Genomic DNA, 16,732 nt, shown 5'->3' with positions numbered 1-16,732 from the left:
AACCATTAAGGGAATTAAGGGTTATGGGGAGCGGGCGGGTAAGTGGAACTGAACCCACTATCAGATCAGCCATGATCTTATTGAATGGCGGAGCAGGCTTGAGGGGCTAGATGGCCTACTCCTGCTCCTATTTCTTATGTCTGCGTGGGTTTCCTCCGGGTGCTCCGGTTTCCTCCCACAGTCCGAAAGACGTGCTGGTTAGGTGCATTGGCTGAGCTAAATTCTCCCTTAGTGTACCCGAACAGGCGCCGGAGTGTGGCAACTAGGGGATTTTCATAGTAACTTCATTGCAGTGTTAATGTAAGTCTACTTGTGACAATAATAAATAAACTTTAAACTTGGAGACTGAGCTGTACATGGTGAGGATGGACCTTTTTGAGGAGAAGTTAACATGGCAACAATTCTGAAGAGTGTGGGGTGGTGAGTGTGAGAGAAACCTAATCAGATTATTTCCCGTCTGAGACAGGACACATGATAACATTTATGAACCCTCTTTTCCAATTTCTGCAATGATTTACTTCCCAGAACGTTATTTTAACCCCTATCTATCAGCGACTTCAATTCTCAACATAGGAATCCAGAGAGAACATGCAGTAACCTGTGTAATACTACGTGCAGTATTTAATCCAACAGGAATTGATTCTGTCGGTCAATAAGATATAGTGCAAAAATAAAGAGGAATCGTGTATTTGGTGCTACGGTAGCTTTAGTTCTGTAATCAGAGCATGTGTGAGGCGGGTTGCTGAGGAATGAGTAGTGATTGACAGGATCTCTGGAGAGCGCCTGTCCATATGTACAAGAGGCAGAGATTTCCATCTGATATCTGCGCGCAGCAGTGTAGGTAACCCGTGGGGCTTTAAGACCCAGAACCCGGATACTTGGAGACGAGAGTAGTAGTATCCATGGTAAAGCAGTGACGCTGGCTTTAACAAAGCTTATTTAATAACAAGATCGTCAGATAGCCAGGCAATTCAGAACTTCTGCAGAGACTATTAGCTTGCTTCGCGTGTGAGGGACTCGGTCTTTTCCGGATGAAGCTTACCGTTAGCTACAGCACCAAGAATCTTCGCTCGGTGAATATCTGCCTTGTCCCTGTAATGAATTCAGAGGGCGATTAAGGAATTACACATCTTCAAACTATGTCGCCTCAACAAGACAACATCGGTCAGAGCCGCTCTTCTTCCCTGACGGGGGAATCTCGAATAGCGGGCAGGACAGAAAACAAGAAGGTAGCCGCGAATTTTAACAATGCTCTGTACAAAATATGGACCGGGCTGCTTTCTGGAACCCCCGTTGTCCACAGGATAGGAGGCACCCCCTCAGCGTTTTCTTTGCAGACAAGTACTCGCGTGTTGTTCTGGGCAATTGTTATTCGCGTGTAATTGTTTTGCTGTAGTTTTATTTATTCAAATGTTGTCCAAAACAAAGGGAATTGTTTCCAGTTTTCTCATGCGTTGACGAAATAAATATGTTCGCCTCAGCTGATTGAGCCTTTAGATAAAGGTCACAGCGAATTGGGGATTTCACTCCTCTGATCATAAAATGTTTCACTCGTCCTTAGTGCAAACAGCAATTCGACAAACGCCAGCTAAAATTCTGATATGAAAGCAAATACTTCGAATTGTAAACTTCTCTGGTCTGTCTTATGAGGGCTGTCAACACAAATGTGTGTATCAACACTGACAGCTGGTAAGACACACAATTTAAATGCTTGTGAGCAAAAAGTAACATTTCTGACTCCAGTTCATATAGAAAACAGTCCACCCCCTTGAATTAGGGGGGAGAGACAGGCCAGCACTTGGGCAGATCACTGATAACGGAGCAATGTGTGGCCCGGGACCGTTCTGAGCCAAAAATGCTTTTGCAAACAGCTGATAATTGGATTGTCCCGGCACTAATCGAGCGCAAGTGGGTCATTTGGCCTCAGGTAGGGTGGGCGCTCATTTCAAAGAGCAGTAGCCCGTGGATCTGTTTGAAGCATTTGTTTGATTGTCAGCTGTAATTGTGTGGGGCAAACAAGAACACTTTTTTTTGGCAAATTATTGGAAAGCTGGTCACCTAAATTAGTCCTGAGAGATGAACTTATATAAAAAAAAAAGAACGTTTGTCCGAGTTCATGGTCGAGAGGATTTTGAATGATAGATCTGAGACTGCCAAACAGAGGGTAAGTCAGAGACTCCGTGTTAACTGCAGTGTTTTGAGGTTCGGTTCTACATTGGGTGCTGAGGCAGGGGGGAATAATTTTGTAGCTCCCATGGAGATTGTTTATATAATTACAACAACTCCCCCTTTGGCTGAGTAGCAGTACCTGAACAATACATCCGGCCGAACTACAGCGATTGAGGTCCTGTTTGACTCCTGAATTCAGTACATTTACCTAGATAGCGAGCAAGTCAAATTCGGAACACCAAGTTGTACACGGAATTGATCCTGTGATGCTGAAGACCCAAATATGTCGCGGTCAGTTAATATTTTCGAGAAAGGGTTGTGTGCCTACTGGAGAGGGGCTAATCGTGCAGTAAATGTACGGTTTTATTCTATATTTCGCATTTTTAATACTTGATCTAGTAAAGCAGGCAGTCACGTGAGCAGCCATTAGGATGAGCACCTACCTAACTGACTGACAGACTGGTCATGGCTCAGTGTAAACTTTCTCATAGGAACTTGATTGTAAACGCAAGTTTGGCGGAGACTGAAGAGTGTGAGCAATGCATTGCTGGAATGTTTAGCATTGCTTAACCTCCCTTTGGACTAGTTTGTCAATATTTGCTCCATAAACTGTTTCTAAAATTATATTGGAAAAAGTAATATTGTTTTAAACATAAGAATGGCATTTACATTCTTCACATCGACACAGCTGAAGTTACTATAAAATGACAACCAGCGTTCGGCCCAACCTTTCGATTTGTTGTGTTTCCGCAATATGAAGAATGGTCCTCATCTCCGGTCTGGACTCTGTCCCCTATCTAACCTGTTCTTAAATGTTGGCATGTTGTCTCCTTCAATCACTAACCCTGGTTATGCATTCCATGACTTAATCCTTATTAAAGGTTTCTTCTAATATCTGTCCTGAATCTATTCTTAACTTAGAATCAAAAGACAAAGATATGCAATGACTGGAATGATTCCATTTCTATCTCCTGTGCCCCATCCATTTATAATTTGAAACACCTCTTTCAGATCCCCTTTTAATTTCCTCTGTACTATTTTACAAGTCTGTCTTCATATTTGTGTTTCCTCACTGCAGACACCATGCCAGTGAAATTGTGCTGCACTGTTATTATAATTTTGACATGTCAAAATTGTGGAGCTCAAAACTACACACTCTACCCTCAGTTGTAGTATTACTAAGGTTTCTTAATGATTCATCAATATATCTTGCCTTTTATAATTCTGTATGGACATAGAATCCCTACAGTGCAGAAGGAGGCCATTTGGCCCATCGAGTCTGAACCAACCACAATACCACCCAGGCCCTATTCCCGTAACCCCACGTATTTATCCTGCTAATATCTCTGGGTCAATTTAGCATAGCAATCAACCTGACCTGCACATCTTTGGACTGTGTGAGGAAACCAGAGCACCCGGAGGACACCCATGCAGACAGGGGGGAGAATGTGCAAACTCCACACAGACAGTGACCTGAGAGTGGAATTGAACCCGGGTCCCTGTGAGGCAGCGGTGCTAACCACTGTGTATGGTTTACCATAAACCCAGTAAAGGGTTTATGGTAAATTACTTTATGGCATTATTCACTTGAGGGGCTGCTTTTATTGTCTTGTGAACCTGAACTTTAAATCCCTCTGTCCTTCCACTTCACTCTGCTTTTCCCATTCAAAGTATAATTATTATACTTTTTTAAAAACAAAAATTCAGCCTTTCACACTGGCATCAAATTCCACCTTTGCTCATTTCACCATCTTATCAATAACTCCTTGAAGTTTACTTTGAATCTTAGAATTATTTGTGCCTGTACTAGAATCTCATCTGAAAATCAAACTTGGATTCCAAATCATTGATGTATACTGTGAACAGAAGCGGTCTTAAAAAAAACTCTGTGGGACACCGTTACCCTCTGCCATTCATTGAGAAAAGTGCCTTAATCCTACTGTCTGCTTCCACCCTTCAAACCAGTCTTTAATCCAATTTGTTACCCTCCCATTAATTTTATATCCCTTAATCTTCACCCGCAGTCCCCTGTGTGATACCATGAATCAGAGAACAAATTCTCCTGGGAGATGACTGAAATGACCTGCTGGCTGGGTGGTGATTGAATATTCTTTGCTTACTGGAACACTTTCTGCTAAATTTTCAATAAAAATTGCTGCAACTTTAATGTTATTGATCTATCCCTCCCCATGCCCATTGCTGCTAGGACCACACACACACATACACAATGTATTTTACAATAGACAAGTGACTAAATGCACCAAAATTGTTCTCATCATTGGATGACTCTGGGGCAATGTTCCCGTTAACTTTGTTTTGAACTCTGCTCAACAGTATTCAGTGTACGTAATAGCAGTTGAGAGATCAGCATCTCAGTAAAGTGAAAGATCATGATTTTTATGTGTAGGTTAAAGTATCAAGGGATAAGGCATTAAGAAGGTGGGATGTAAATAGGGATATGCTATGGACCGTTTTGATCTAATTGAATTGATGAGCAGGCTTTGGGGGAGGAGACTTACTCCTTTTCCTTTGGCTCTTAAAATGGGAAACGAGCTGTATCCATGTGAAGGCAGGATTGCACAATAATTAGGACCTTGTGTCAAAGCATTACAACTAAACTAAAGTTCCAGGCTCCAAGTAACTTGTATTTATTGGGGAGACTCTTCCAGGAGTTGCTTTGTAGTAATTAGATTTTTCTTATTTCATTTGGTTGCCACTCAAGTGGATAGAGCCGTGAAGAAGGCCTATAGTGTTTATTAACAGGGGGTTTAAGAGTCATGCGGTTATGCTGCAACTGTACAGGACCTTGGTGAGACCACATTTGGAATATTGTGTGCAGTTCTGGTCACCTCACTATAAGAAGGATGTGGAAGCATTGGAGAGAGTGCAGAGAAGATTTACCAGGATGCTGCCTGGTTTGGAGGGTGGATCTTATGAGGAAAGGTTGAGGGAGCTAGGGCTTTTCTCTTTAGAGCGGAGGAGGATGAGAGGGGACTTGATAGAGGTTTATAAGATGATAAGGGGGAAAGATAGAGTGGACGTTCAGAGACTATTTCCTCGGGTGAATGTCGCTGTTACTGGGGGGCATAACTATAAGGTTCATGGTGGGAGATATAGGAGGGATGTCCGAGATAGGTTCTTTACACAGAGAGTGGTTGGGGTGTGGAATGGTCGGCCTGCTGTGATAGTGGAGTCGGACACTTTAGGAACTTTCAGGCGGTTATTGGATAGGCACATGGAGCACACCATGAATGATGGGGATTGGCTAGCTTGATCTTGGTTTCGGACAAAGCTCGGCACAACATTGAGGGCTGAAGGGCCTGTACTGTACTGTACTGTTCTATGTTCTATTAGAGCATGGGGAAACCAAGTTTGAAAGAAAATGTTTTGCATTAGTTAAGAATCTGTTTTGTATAGTTGATCGTAATATAGATGGAAACAGCAAAAATGGAGTACTTTATGATTAGGGGTTTGTTTCAGATTTTAAAAAAATAGAAAACGGAGTACGTTCCTCTGTGATTCAGCACATCAAGAAAAGCTGAAAAGAATTGCCTCAAAAGGTACAATACTTTCAAGACTGAGATTTTCTATGATAGAATCCATAGACTCCCGAGAGTGCAGAAGGAGGCTATTCAGCCCATCGAGTCTACACCGATCACAATCCCACCCAAGCCCTATTCCCATAACTCCATATATTTGCCCTGCTAATCCCCTGACACAAGGGTCAATTTAGCATGGCCAATCAACCTAACCTGCACATCTTTGGACTGTGGGAGGAAACCAGAGCACCTGGAGGAAACCCACGCAGGCACAGGGAGAATGTGCACACTGACAGTGACCTGAGGCCGGAATTGAACCTGGGTCCCCAGTGCTGTGAGGCAGCAGTGCTAATCACTGTGCCACCAATCAGTAAGCAGCAATGTGAGATCAGGACCAGGTGAAGGAAAGCTGCCAAAAATCTACATTACAACTAATGGCTGTAACCATCACATTTAAAAGTACATTATTTTCAAATTTCTTTTTTACTGTGTGAAAGGTACGATAGATTTGGGAAGTAATTAGTGTAGGAGCATTCTGTGTAGAGATGCTTAGAGTCTGGAGTTTCTCTTCAGCAGTTTAGGAATGTAAACTCTGGATCAGTAAGAAGAAATCGGTCATTCTTACGATATCCCAAGTAACTGCCACTTAAATATGCTTTAATTATAAAACTAGGTCTATAGGCTTAAATATCATATGGGCTAAAGTTAAAATAATAAAATGCTTTTACCATTAAAATTTGGCATCACTACCCATTACTATTCCCAACATTAATTTCTGCACCTCACCTGGAAAATAAAACACATTAAAATGCTCAAAAACATAAGCTTTTAATTGCTATTCACTAATTTGGTCACTCGTATGACTTATGATAGGGTAGACTCCTAGTTCCATGGCAAATAAATCTCCCCAAATCCCAAGGATGAAATCATTTGTATAAGTGGCATGGGCTACTAACATCTGCAAGGGCAAATGAACAGCACCTGCTAAGATGCAGTAGCCCACAATGTCCTGCCTGAGGGCCTGTCTAGCCCCAAATAAGTAATTCATATTTTTCAGTCTTCAGCTCCAAAAAGGAGCCATTTGCCCCCAAAAAAGGTGATTAAACATCTCCATAAAATTTTGCGGAGGTAAATGGCCTGGTGTGCGTTCCACCAAGATCTTTCAAAGGCAAAGGTGCCTGAGGTAGTGAGTGAACTATCCCCAACAGGCTTGTTTAGGCCATGAAGATCTGCCGGTGGCACCCTAAATGGATTTTGAAAGGTTAAAACAAATGAAGAAGGATCCCAGTATATCACTGGTGTTCACTCTAAATTCCAGACCCTCCCTAATCGAGATGAGGCTTAACATTCTCTCCAAGCTAGGAACTTTGGGACTATGGTTTCCAAGAACATAGAGGAAGGAATCTTATTGTTTACTAATTCAATTTTTCATATCCATCTACAAATTATGATTAGTTTCGATGTAGATGGTATGGATTCTTTCCTTGATTACTACACAATGCTAAAAAAGATCTCTACTAGGTGTGCATAACTAAATGGAAAATAATTAAATTACAGAATATAACTTGGCACTGTAATTCACATAGGTCATTCAGCCCCTGGAGCCTGTTCCAACACTTTAATTAGATCATGTATCTCAACTTCATTTATCCACCTTTGCTTCACTTCCTGTGAAACCCTTACCCAGCAAAACTCCATCCACCTTTGTCCTGAAAATTTCAGTTGACCCAATATCCATCGCCTTTTGGGTAAACAGATTCTGGATTTCCACCTTGTATGAAAAAGTGCTTCCTGATTTCACTCCTAAATGGCTTGTCTCTAATTTTCAGATAATGTCCTCTTTTCTAGGTTCCCCCACTAGAGGAATTTGTTTCTCTGTATTCTCTCAAAACCCTTGATCATTTTCAATGGTTCAGTTAGATCAAAAGAAAGGAAAGTCTTGCATTTTCTTAGCACCTTTTATGATTGCGGAGCATTCTAATTCCTTGATTGATAAAGGCAAGTGTCCCATATACCCTTTTCACCATTCCACTAACATGCCCTTCTGCCTTCAGAGATCTATGGACAAACATGCCAGGGTTGCTTTGTTCCTCAGAACTTTTGTTCATTGAATACTTTCTTGTCAAATTACTCCTTCCAAATTGTATCACCTCGCACTTTTTTCAGAGTTGAACTTCATCTGCCCATTTGATCACCCTCTCTACATCTTCCTGTAGCCCAAGACACTCAACTTCATTGTTAACCAGCCAGCCAATATTTGTGTTTTCCACAAACTTATTAATCCTGCCCCCCATATATGTCATTTATATAAATGACAAATAATAGGGGACCCAACACAAATCTGGTTTAAGGAAAAGTATTGGAAAAGGTTCACTCGGCTGATTCTTGGGGCGAAGGGGTTGTCTTCTGAGTAAAGTTTTAGCAGTTCGGGCTGATAACCATTGGAGTTTAAAAGAATGAGAGGTGATCTTATTGAAACATTTTAGAGTTCTGAAGGGATTTGGTGCAGGAGATGCTGAGAGGATGTTTCTCTTGTTGGGGGAATCAAGAACTAGGGGGGCACAGCTTTAAAAATAAAGGATCTCCCATTTTAAGATGCAAAGGGTCCTTATCACAGAGAGCACTGGATCATTGAATATATTCAAGGCTGAGTTAAAAAGATTTTTGATCAGCAAGGAAGATGAGGGTTATGTGGGGCAGGCAGGAAAGTGGAATTGAGGCCACAGTTGACTCACCCATGATCTTATTGCATAGTGAAGCAGGTTTGAGGCATCATATAGCTTGCTTTTGACCCTATTTCTTGTGTTCTTATGTAAATATTGGCCAGGGCATCAAGAATAACTCGCCTGCTCTGCTATGAAGTAACATCATGTGATCTTTTACGTTCACCAGAGAAGGCAGATGGGACCTTGGTTTAACTTTTCATTTGAAAGACAACATCTCTAACAGTGCAGCACTACCTCAAAATTGTAGTTCTCAATGTTCTGAAATGAAGTTTATGTCACTGCGTCTCATAATTGAAACCTTTTAAACCCTGATATCATTCTGGTGAATCTACACTGTACTCCTAAGGCTGATGCATTTTTTTCCCCTGAGGTTCTGTATCCAAAACTGAATGTAGAACTCCAGATGTGGTTTGACCAAGGCTCTGTGCAACTGAAGCATCACTTCTTCACTTTTTGAATTCCAACTCCTTTCAGATAAAAGGCCGTCAATCCATGAGTCCTTTTTGATTATGTTTTGAACCTGATTGACACTCGCGCACAGTCAGTGATCCACACCACAAGAAAAGGTTGAGCCTGTATTCATTGGAGATTAGGGGGACTTGACGGGATAGATTGTAGTAGCACAGTATCACAAAACCCTAAAAGTAAGAATCTCAGTGCATTATTAAAAAATAATTACCATTTCCAAATAGTGGCAATTCCACCAATGTCGTGACAATGTTTATAACACAGTCACAAGGAGGAAATATCCATCATTACCTCACAAAAATTCAATTTCAATCAGTTAACAGCTTCTGAAATTTTTATTTGAGTATAATTCAAAGCTTTAGCATTTTCATTTATAAGTCTATTTGTGATATACAACTTGTCCAGAGAGGGACACTAAAACAAAATCATTGATAACTGAGACTTGTATTGCCAAATCAACTTAAATTTTCCCTGTTTCGGTTTTCCTGCTGTGTTTGTGTGCAATCAACTATAGGAGAAAAATGTTCAGAACACAAATAGGAGCAGCCATAGGCCTTTGAGCCCCTAAAGCCTGTTCTGCAATTCTCGAAGAATATGACTGTGTCCTCAACTCCACTTTCCTGCCTGTCCCCCACATAACCCTTGACTGTCTTACTTAAACTGATGTGCAGAAAGACTCCACCATTGGCTTCAGTCTATTGAAATTTCTTTTGCTCCAGTCCAGGTGGTGTCCTGCTCTTAAAGGTTCTCCTTAAATGCACTTCACCAGATCTTCATTGGCTGGTTCCTTTTTCGATTTGATGATTATTTCACTGTCGTTCTTGTGGGACATTCATCCATATCCTGCCAGTCTTAGTTGGCTCTTTGCTCTTCTTCATTGGTGATGCTGTCTCTTCTTGTGAAGTCCAGGATATTCATAGGCAGTGCTGGTGAAAGACGTCCAACTTGTATGATGTCTTTGCTGTTCTCTTTCATGTCTCTCTGGCACAGATTGCAATTTGTACTTCTATGGACATGTAGAGTTGTAGCTTTATGAAACAAAAACAGGAAATGCTGGAAAATCTCAGCAGGTCTGACAGTATCTATGGGGAGAGAATAGAGCCAACGTTCCGAGTCTAGATGACCCTTTGTCAGAGCTGAGAGCCAAGAGAATCAGCAGAGATTTATACTATGAGGGTGGGGGTGTGTTGGTGGAATGGGACAAAAGGAGTGTAAATGAGGAATGTAGCAGTTGCCTTGAAAGGGGGGTTTTGGGGGGGGGTGGGTGGGGGGGTGGGGGAGGAGAAGAGGAAGCTGTTAAAGTGCTCCTCTTCCAGTTGGGCACTTCACACCCTTCTGGACTGAACGTTGAGTTCAACAACATCAGAGCATGAACTCTCCCTTCCACCTTCACTCCATTTCCATTTATTTTGTTTTATAGAAACATAGAAAACTACAGCACAAAACAGGCCCTTCGGCCCCACAAGTTGTGCCGAACATATCCCTACCTTTTAGGCCTACCTATAACCCTCCATCCTATTAAGCTCCATGTACTCATCCAGGAGTCTCTTAAAAGACCCTATTGAGTTTGCCTCCACCACCACTGACGGCAGCCGATTCCACTCGCCCACCACCCTCTGTGTGAAAAACTTCCCCCTAACATTTCCCCTGTACCTACCCCCCAGCACCTTAAACCTGTGTCCTCTCGTAGCAGCCATTTCCACACTGGGGAAAAAGCCTCAGAGTCCACCCGATCTATGCCTCGCAACATCTTATACACCTCTATTAGGTCTCCTCTCATCCTACGTCTCTCCAAGGAGAAAAGACCGAACTCCCTCAGCCTATCCTCATAAGGCATGCCACTATCTCATTATCTCATTATCCATTTTATCATCCTTCTCTCTCACTTCCATTTTTCCACTTCTCTATTCCAGCTCTCCTTCTTTCCCCTTCTCCCCCACCTTTCAGGGCAATGTCAGCACATTTGGCTACAATATGCTCAGTCTCTTCACCCAAGTCATTGATGTAGATTGTAAATAGCTAAGGCTCCAGCACTGATCACTGTGGCACACAATTTACAAACCTGAAAATGACCCACTTAAGTCTATTCCCTTTCTTTTAGTTAACCAATCCTCAATCTATATATATATATATATATGTTATCCCTGTACCATGAGCTCTTGCATAGTAACCTTTTATGTGACACCTTACTGAATGACTTTTGAAAATCCAAATATATTAATGGTTCCTCTTTATCCACCCTGCTTGTTACATTCTCAAAGAATTCTAATTTATCAAACGTGATTTTCCCTTTCACAAAATAATGTTAACACTATTGTATTAAGATTTTCTAAATGTCTTGCTCCTAAATAATGGATTCCAGCATTTTCCCAATGGCAGATGTTAGGCTAACTGGCCTATAGCTTCTGCTTCCTTGTCTCTCCCAGTGGTGGTGCATTTGCAGTTTTTTCAATCCTCTAGGATCCTTCCAGAATGTTGGGAATTTTGGAAGGGAACATAGTTTCTGCAGCCATTTGAGATCTTAGGATGCAGAACATCTGGTCCATGGGACTTGTCAACCTTTAGTCCCATTAGTTTTCCTGGTGCTTTTTCTCTAACAGCTGAGTTTGACCTTCCAGCTGATGGGATTAGTTCATTCTGACAACCTCAATCACACTGAGAAAGAAGAGCTTATTACCCTTGTGAAGCAGTAGAAGTGTTAAAAACGGGCTTTTAACTTTAAAAATCTAATAAAGTATGCATGCATAGTATGATATTCATATTGTATGGTATTTTATACAAGGCTGTAAACTATGTTCTCTGTTTTTACTGTAGAAGTGTAAGTGTAATTGTCCTGTCAAAAACATCCACTTGTCTTTTTTTTAAAGTAGGAATCTATATTGAGAAACATGCTATGGAAATGCAGCTGCCAATACTAAGGGAAAAGAGGGCACAAGGAACCAGAGTTGGTGGAACCCGGAGTACTGGGGGCATTGAACTGGAAGAGGTTGCACAGACTGGGAAGGGCAAAGCCATTAAGGAATGCCCATGCAAGATTGAGAATTTTAAATTGGAAACATTGGGAGACCTACTCCTGATGTAAACCCACAATGACTGCAGTGGTAGATGAGTGGGACTTGTGACTTGATTATTCCAATTCTCCTCTGACTGATCTCCCATCGCTCACTCTATATAAAATTCAATTTGTTGAAAACCCTGTTGCCAATACGCTAATCTGTATGGGTGACATTCATCTCTGTTCCTCATCCATAACATGCTCAACGACTGGCAGGAACTGGCTGCAAGGAGCAGAAGCCGTATGCTTACAAACTAAATACACATAGCTGTTGCTAATAATTCCCTGTTAGGGCATGGTTCTATAGCAGCTCAGTTGACATTTGCTTCACCCAATTGAACATCAACATTTGAGTCAATGGACTATTCAACTGCATGGGCATTGCAGCCAAATCCAATCTTTCCCTCATTTGACATCTACATATGGATACTTCCGACTGAAGTAATTGAATTGCTATCATCAGTAAGAACTCCCAGATTTTCCTCACCTAATTCAAAAGCAGTGAGGACAACTGGAGCACTCCTAACTACACAATGTTGTTAACACTTTAGGAATAATTAATTGACGTGGCTCTGAGGTTGTGAATGATGTGAAAGAATTCCAATTCTTTTCTCTTTTGAAAATGACACCGGCAGAAACGAATTAAGTCAGTATAGATCAGGGATCAAACCTGAGATCTGTCCAGTCAAGAAGAAGTTGGGGGCACAGCGGTTAGCACTGCTGCCTTACAGCGCCAGGGACCTGGGTTCAATTCCCGGCTTGGGTCACTGTCTGTGTGGAGTTTGCACATTCTCCCCATGTCTGCGTGGGTTCACTCCGGGTGCTCTGGTTTCCTCCCACAGTCTAAAAAACGTGCTGGTTAGGTGAATTGACCCAAACAATCGCCAGAGAGTGACGACTCGGAATTTCACAGTAACCTAATTGCAGTGTTAATGTAAGCCTTACTTGTGACTAATAAATAAACTTTAACTTTAAGAAACTCCCATACCTTAACTGGCAATTGTAACTATTGCCAGCTCGTGTATGTATGAAAGCAACTTGCATCAAAAAAATCAAGCATAACAGAAAAATATCTGATTTTAAAATATGGTGAGGGTCCTATATGTACACTGACTGAGTGTGGTGATTTGAACACACTGATGTAGTGACAATCAAGGATGTGCCTTACTGTGTAAGTAGCAGCTACTTCGTTGGTATAAATGATTAGGTGTTTACAGTATCATAGAATCCCTACAGTGCAGAAGGAGGCCATTCGGCCCATTGGGTCTGCACTGACTCTCCGACAGAGCATCTTACCCAGGCCCTATCCTCGTAACCCCATGTATTTACTCCACTAATCCCCTAAAGCCTACATATCTTGGGACACTAGGGGACGAATCAGCCTAACCTGCACATCTTTGGAGTGTGGGAGGAAACCAGAGCACCCGGAGGAAGCCCATGCAGGTACAGGGAGAATGTACAAACTCCACACAGACAGTCACCCGAGGCTGGAATTGAACTCGGGTCCCTGGCGCTGTGAGGCAGCAGTGCTAACCACTGTGCCACCCTATAGAAGAAGATTCTTCTTCTGTTGTGATGGTGCTGACTCTTAAATGTTGAACTAAATCAGCAAATCTGGTGAGAACATCAACATGTTTGGATAAAATATTTTGTTTAATGTTGTTGTTAAATAAAAATCTCGATGTGGGTTCTCCTAAAAATGGATGTAAAGCAGTAACTAACAGAATTCAGCAATGCCTGTTGTTCTCTGATTCGCCGTGGCCCCATAAGGTGCAGTATCACATTGGTAATTTTCATTGTTAAGAAGGTGCTTTAATTATAGATGAACATTGTTGCTTGATATTTGTCTAATAATCGACTGACTAGATAATTATTTCTTTTAATTCCAATATTTCTAAATGTTAAATAGTGTGAAATTATGCTTTTAAAAGACTGGAAAATCCATTAGGTCTGTTAGTTTCTTTTTTAACTATTTGGAGAGAGAATAGATGTACAATCATTAGTAAATCGAACTTTGTAGAATTCGTCATGTTTAAAAAGTCTTTGATTAAATTAATTAAGAATCCTTCCTCGTGAAACTGGAGTGTGAAATGCTGTTACTTAGTCTCTCTAAGCTTAGGCAGGGAATATCCCTACCATCTGTCAACATAATCTGTTTAAATTACTTGTAAAAAGCTCCACAATCCCCTTTAGTAAGCAGCCTCATAATAAGATTCAATCTAATATTGCAACTAAATCAAGTGATAGCAGCGATATGATAGAAACCTAGCTAGAATCAGCTACCATATTAATGGACACATAGTTATTACATTTCTTTCAAGGGTTTTTCTATTTCACATCTCCTACCTCTCTCTTGAAGCATTTATGCAGGGGGTGATCGTACATTCTGCAGATTTCTTCATCCTAAAGCTATTTTTCCTCTTTCATTGGTCCTCTCTGAACTGTTCAACCTTCTAATCTGAAAGGGTGGCAAGTAACCTCTGGCCAGAGCTTTGCCAATGCCGATCAATAGTCAGCTGGTAGATGCATGCCAGATAAGCTGAGCGTAACTGCACCTCTAACTTTCTATTCTCCACTGTAGGCAATTCCCTGATGACCCTTTTTAAGAATGGGAATCCAATGTGCAAGTAGTTGTGAGGTGTGTTTATTCATAAGCTACCACTCTGTGGTATAAAAGATTGCTCCATTAATGTGTCACACAAGTAAGGTGCCCTGTCATTATTTCCCTCTGCGACTGTCACAGTTCTGAGTCAGATGATCTTAATGTGGAGATGCCGGCGTTGGACTGGGGTAAACACAGTAAGAAGTTTAACAACACCAGGTTAAAGTCCAACAGGTTTATTTGGTAGCAAAAGCCACACAAGCTTTCGAGGCTCTGAGCCCCTTCTTCAGGTGAGTGGGAATTCTGTTCACAAACAGAACTTATAAGACACAGACTCAATTTACATGAATAATGGTTGGAATGCGAATACTTACAACTAATCCAGTCTTTAAGAAACAAAACAATGGGAGTGGAGAGAGCATCAAGACAGGCTAAAAAGATGTGTATTGTCTTTCAGATGATCTTAGCCATGGGGTAGTTTACCTTTCAGAGAAGGTGATTCATGTTCTGGGGTTGTTTAGATGGAAATGTGGTTGAACTAGAGGAACAGACAATCTATCATATGCAGCTTTTAGTCAGAAATCTGACAGATTACCGTGCGCCAGCTTTAACTAGCAGATGCTTCATGTAGCAGTCTCCTTCCTCAGAACTCTTAGCATGCCATAATTAATTGACAGAAGCTTGCTATAGGATAATCAAACATTATTACTTTCTCCCCATGTTGAGGACAAATGGATACAGTTCACCTGCATGAATCATTGTTATCTTTTCACTTTTACCTGCAGATAATGAAGAGTCTGGCCCAGAGACGACAGTCGGCACCCTCTTTGGTGATAAGCAAAGCACTTAAGTCCAGAACACTATCCAGGTAAATCAAATCCTTTTCCACATCCACTATTTCATCATTTCTTATTCACTTCCTTATTGTTACACTTCATTCCTTGATTGAAGAGAGGAGTTCAACTGTTGCTCCCAAACAGATTAATAAATCCATAATGGGCTGTTAGGAAATGAGGAGACACATTGCATTATTCAATTCAAGTTTCCAAAAGGGAACTGGATAAATAACTGAAAAATGTTGCAGGGAATTGGGGATTAATTGGATTATTGTTTGAAAGAGCTTGTACAGATCCAATGGGCAGAATGGCCTCCTTCTGTATTGTTCGATTTTATGATTATTCCGTTTTTAAAAGAACAAAGAAAAGTGCAGTACAGGAACAGGCCCTTAGAGATCATAGAATCCTACAGTGCAGAAAGAGGCCATTCGGCCCATCGAGTCTGCACCAACCACAATCCCACCCAGGCCCTATCCACATATCCCGACATATTACCCATTAACCCCTCTAACCTATGCATCCCGGGACACTAAGGGGCAATTTAGAATGGCCAATCAACCTAGCCCGCACATTTTTGGACTGTGGGAGGAAACCGGAGCACCCGGAGGAAACCCACGCAGACACAGGGAGAATGTGCAAACTCCACACAGACAGCGACCCGAGCCGGGATTCGAACCCAGGTCCCTGGAGCTGTGAAGCAGCAGTGCTAACCACTGTGCTACCGTGCCCTTTGGCCCTTCAAGCCTGTACCAATCTTGATACCCTAACTAAACTAAAAAAAACCTTCTGCCCTTACTCAGTCCGTATCCCTCTATTCACTCCCTATTCATGTACCCATCCAGATGCCTCTTAAATGTTGCTAATGTGCCTTCTTCCACCACATCCTTTGGCAGCGCGATCCAGGCACCCACCACTCTCTGCATGGAAAAACAACCCCTGCACATCTCCCTTAAACTTTCCCCCTCTCACCTTGAGCCTGTGCCCCCTTGTAATTGACACTTCCATCCTGGGAAAAAGCCTCTGACTATCCACCCTGTCTATGCCTCTCGTAATTTTGTAGACCTCTATCAGGTCTCCCCTCAGCTTCCATCTTTCCAGTGGAAACAATCCTAGTTTATTAAACCTCTCCTCGTAGCCAACACCTCAAAACCAAGCAACATCCTGGTGAACCTTCTTTGCACTCTCTCCAAAGCTTCCATGTCTGTCTGGTAGTGTGGCGACCAGAACTGCATGCAATACTCCAAATGTGGCCTGACCAAGGTTTTATATAGCTGCATTTTCTTTCCTTTTTGGGGAAGAGGGGAGTTTTCCACATGGAAAATCTCATGACAGAACTT

At 41.7% G+C, this 16,732-nt stretch overlaps 1 protein-coding gene across 1 annotated transcript in view; it reads left to right on the top strand.

Moving 5' to 3' along the window:
* The first annotated feature begins 839 nt into the window (after window positions 1–839).
* The window catches only part of LOC144499728 (rho GTPase-activating protein 20-like), an 89,026-nt gene continuing 73,133 nt past the window's right edge, over window positions 840–16,732 (top strand). The window contains exons 1-2 of the mRNA XM_078222074.1: window positions 840–1,229; window positions 15,345–15,427. Coding sequence (XP_078078200.1) covers window positions 1,140–1,229; window positions 15,345–15,427 — 173 coding nt within the window. The 5' untranslated portion in view covers window positions 840–1,139. The remainder of the gene's footprint in view (window positions 1,230–15,344; window positions 15,428–16,732) is intronic.

Source organism: Mustelus asterias, chromosome 10, assembly GCF_964213995.1.
Source record: "Mustelus asterias chromosome 10, sMusAst1.hap1.1, whole genome shotgun sequence".
NCBI lineage: Eukaryota > Metazoa > Chordata > Chondrichthyes > Carcharhiniformes > Triakidae > Mustelus > Mustelus asterias.
The sequence above is the reverse complement of the archived record's forward strand: the minus strand, read 5'-3'. Positions and strand labels throughout refer to the sequence as shown.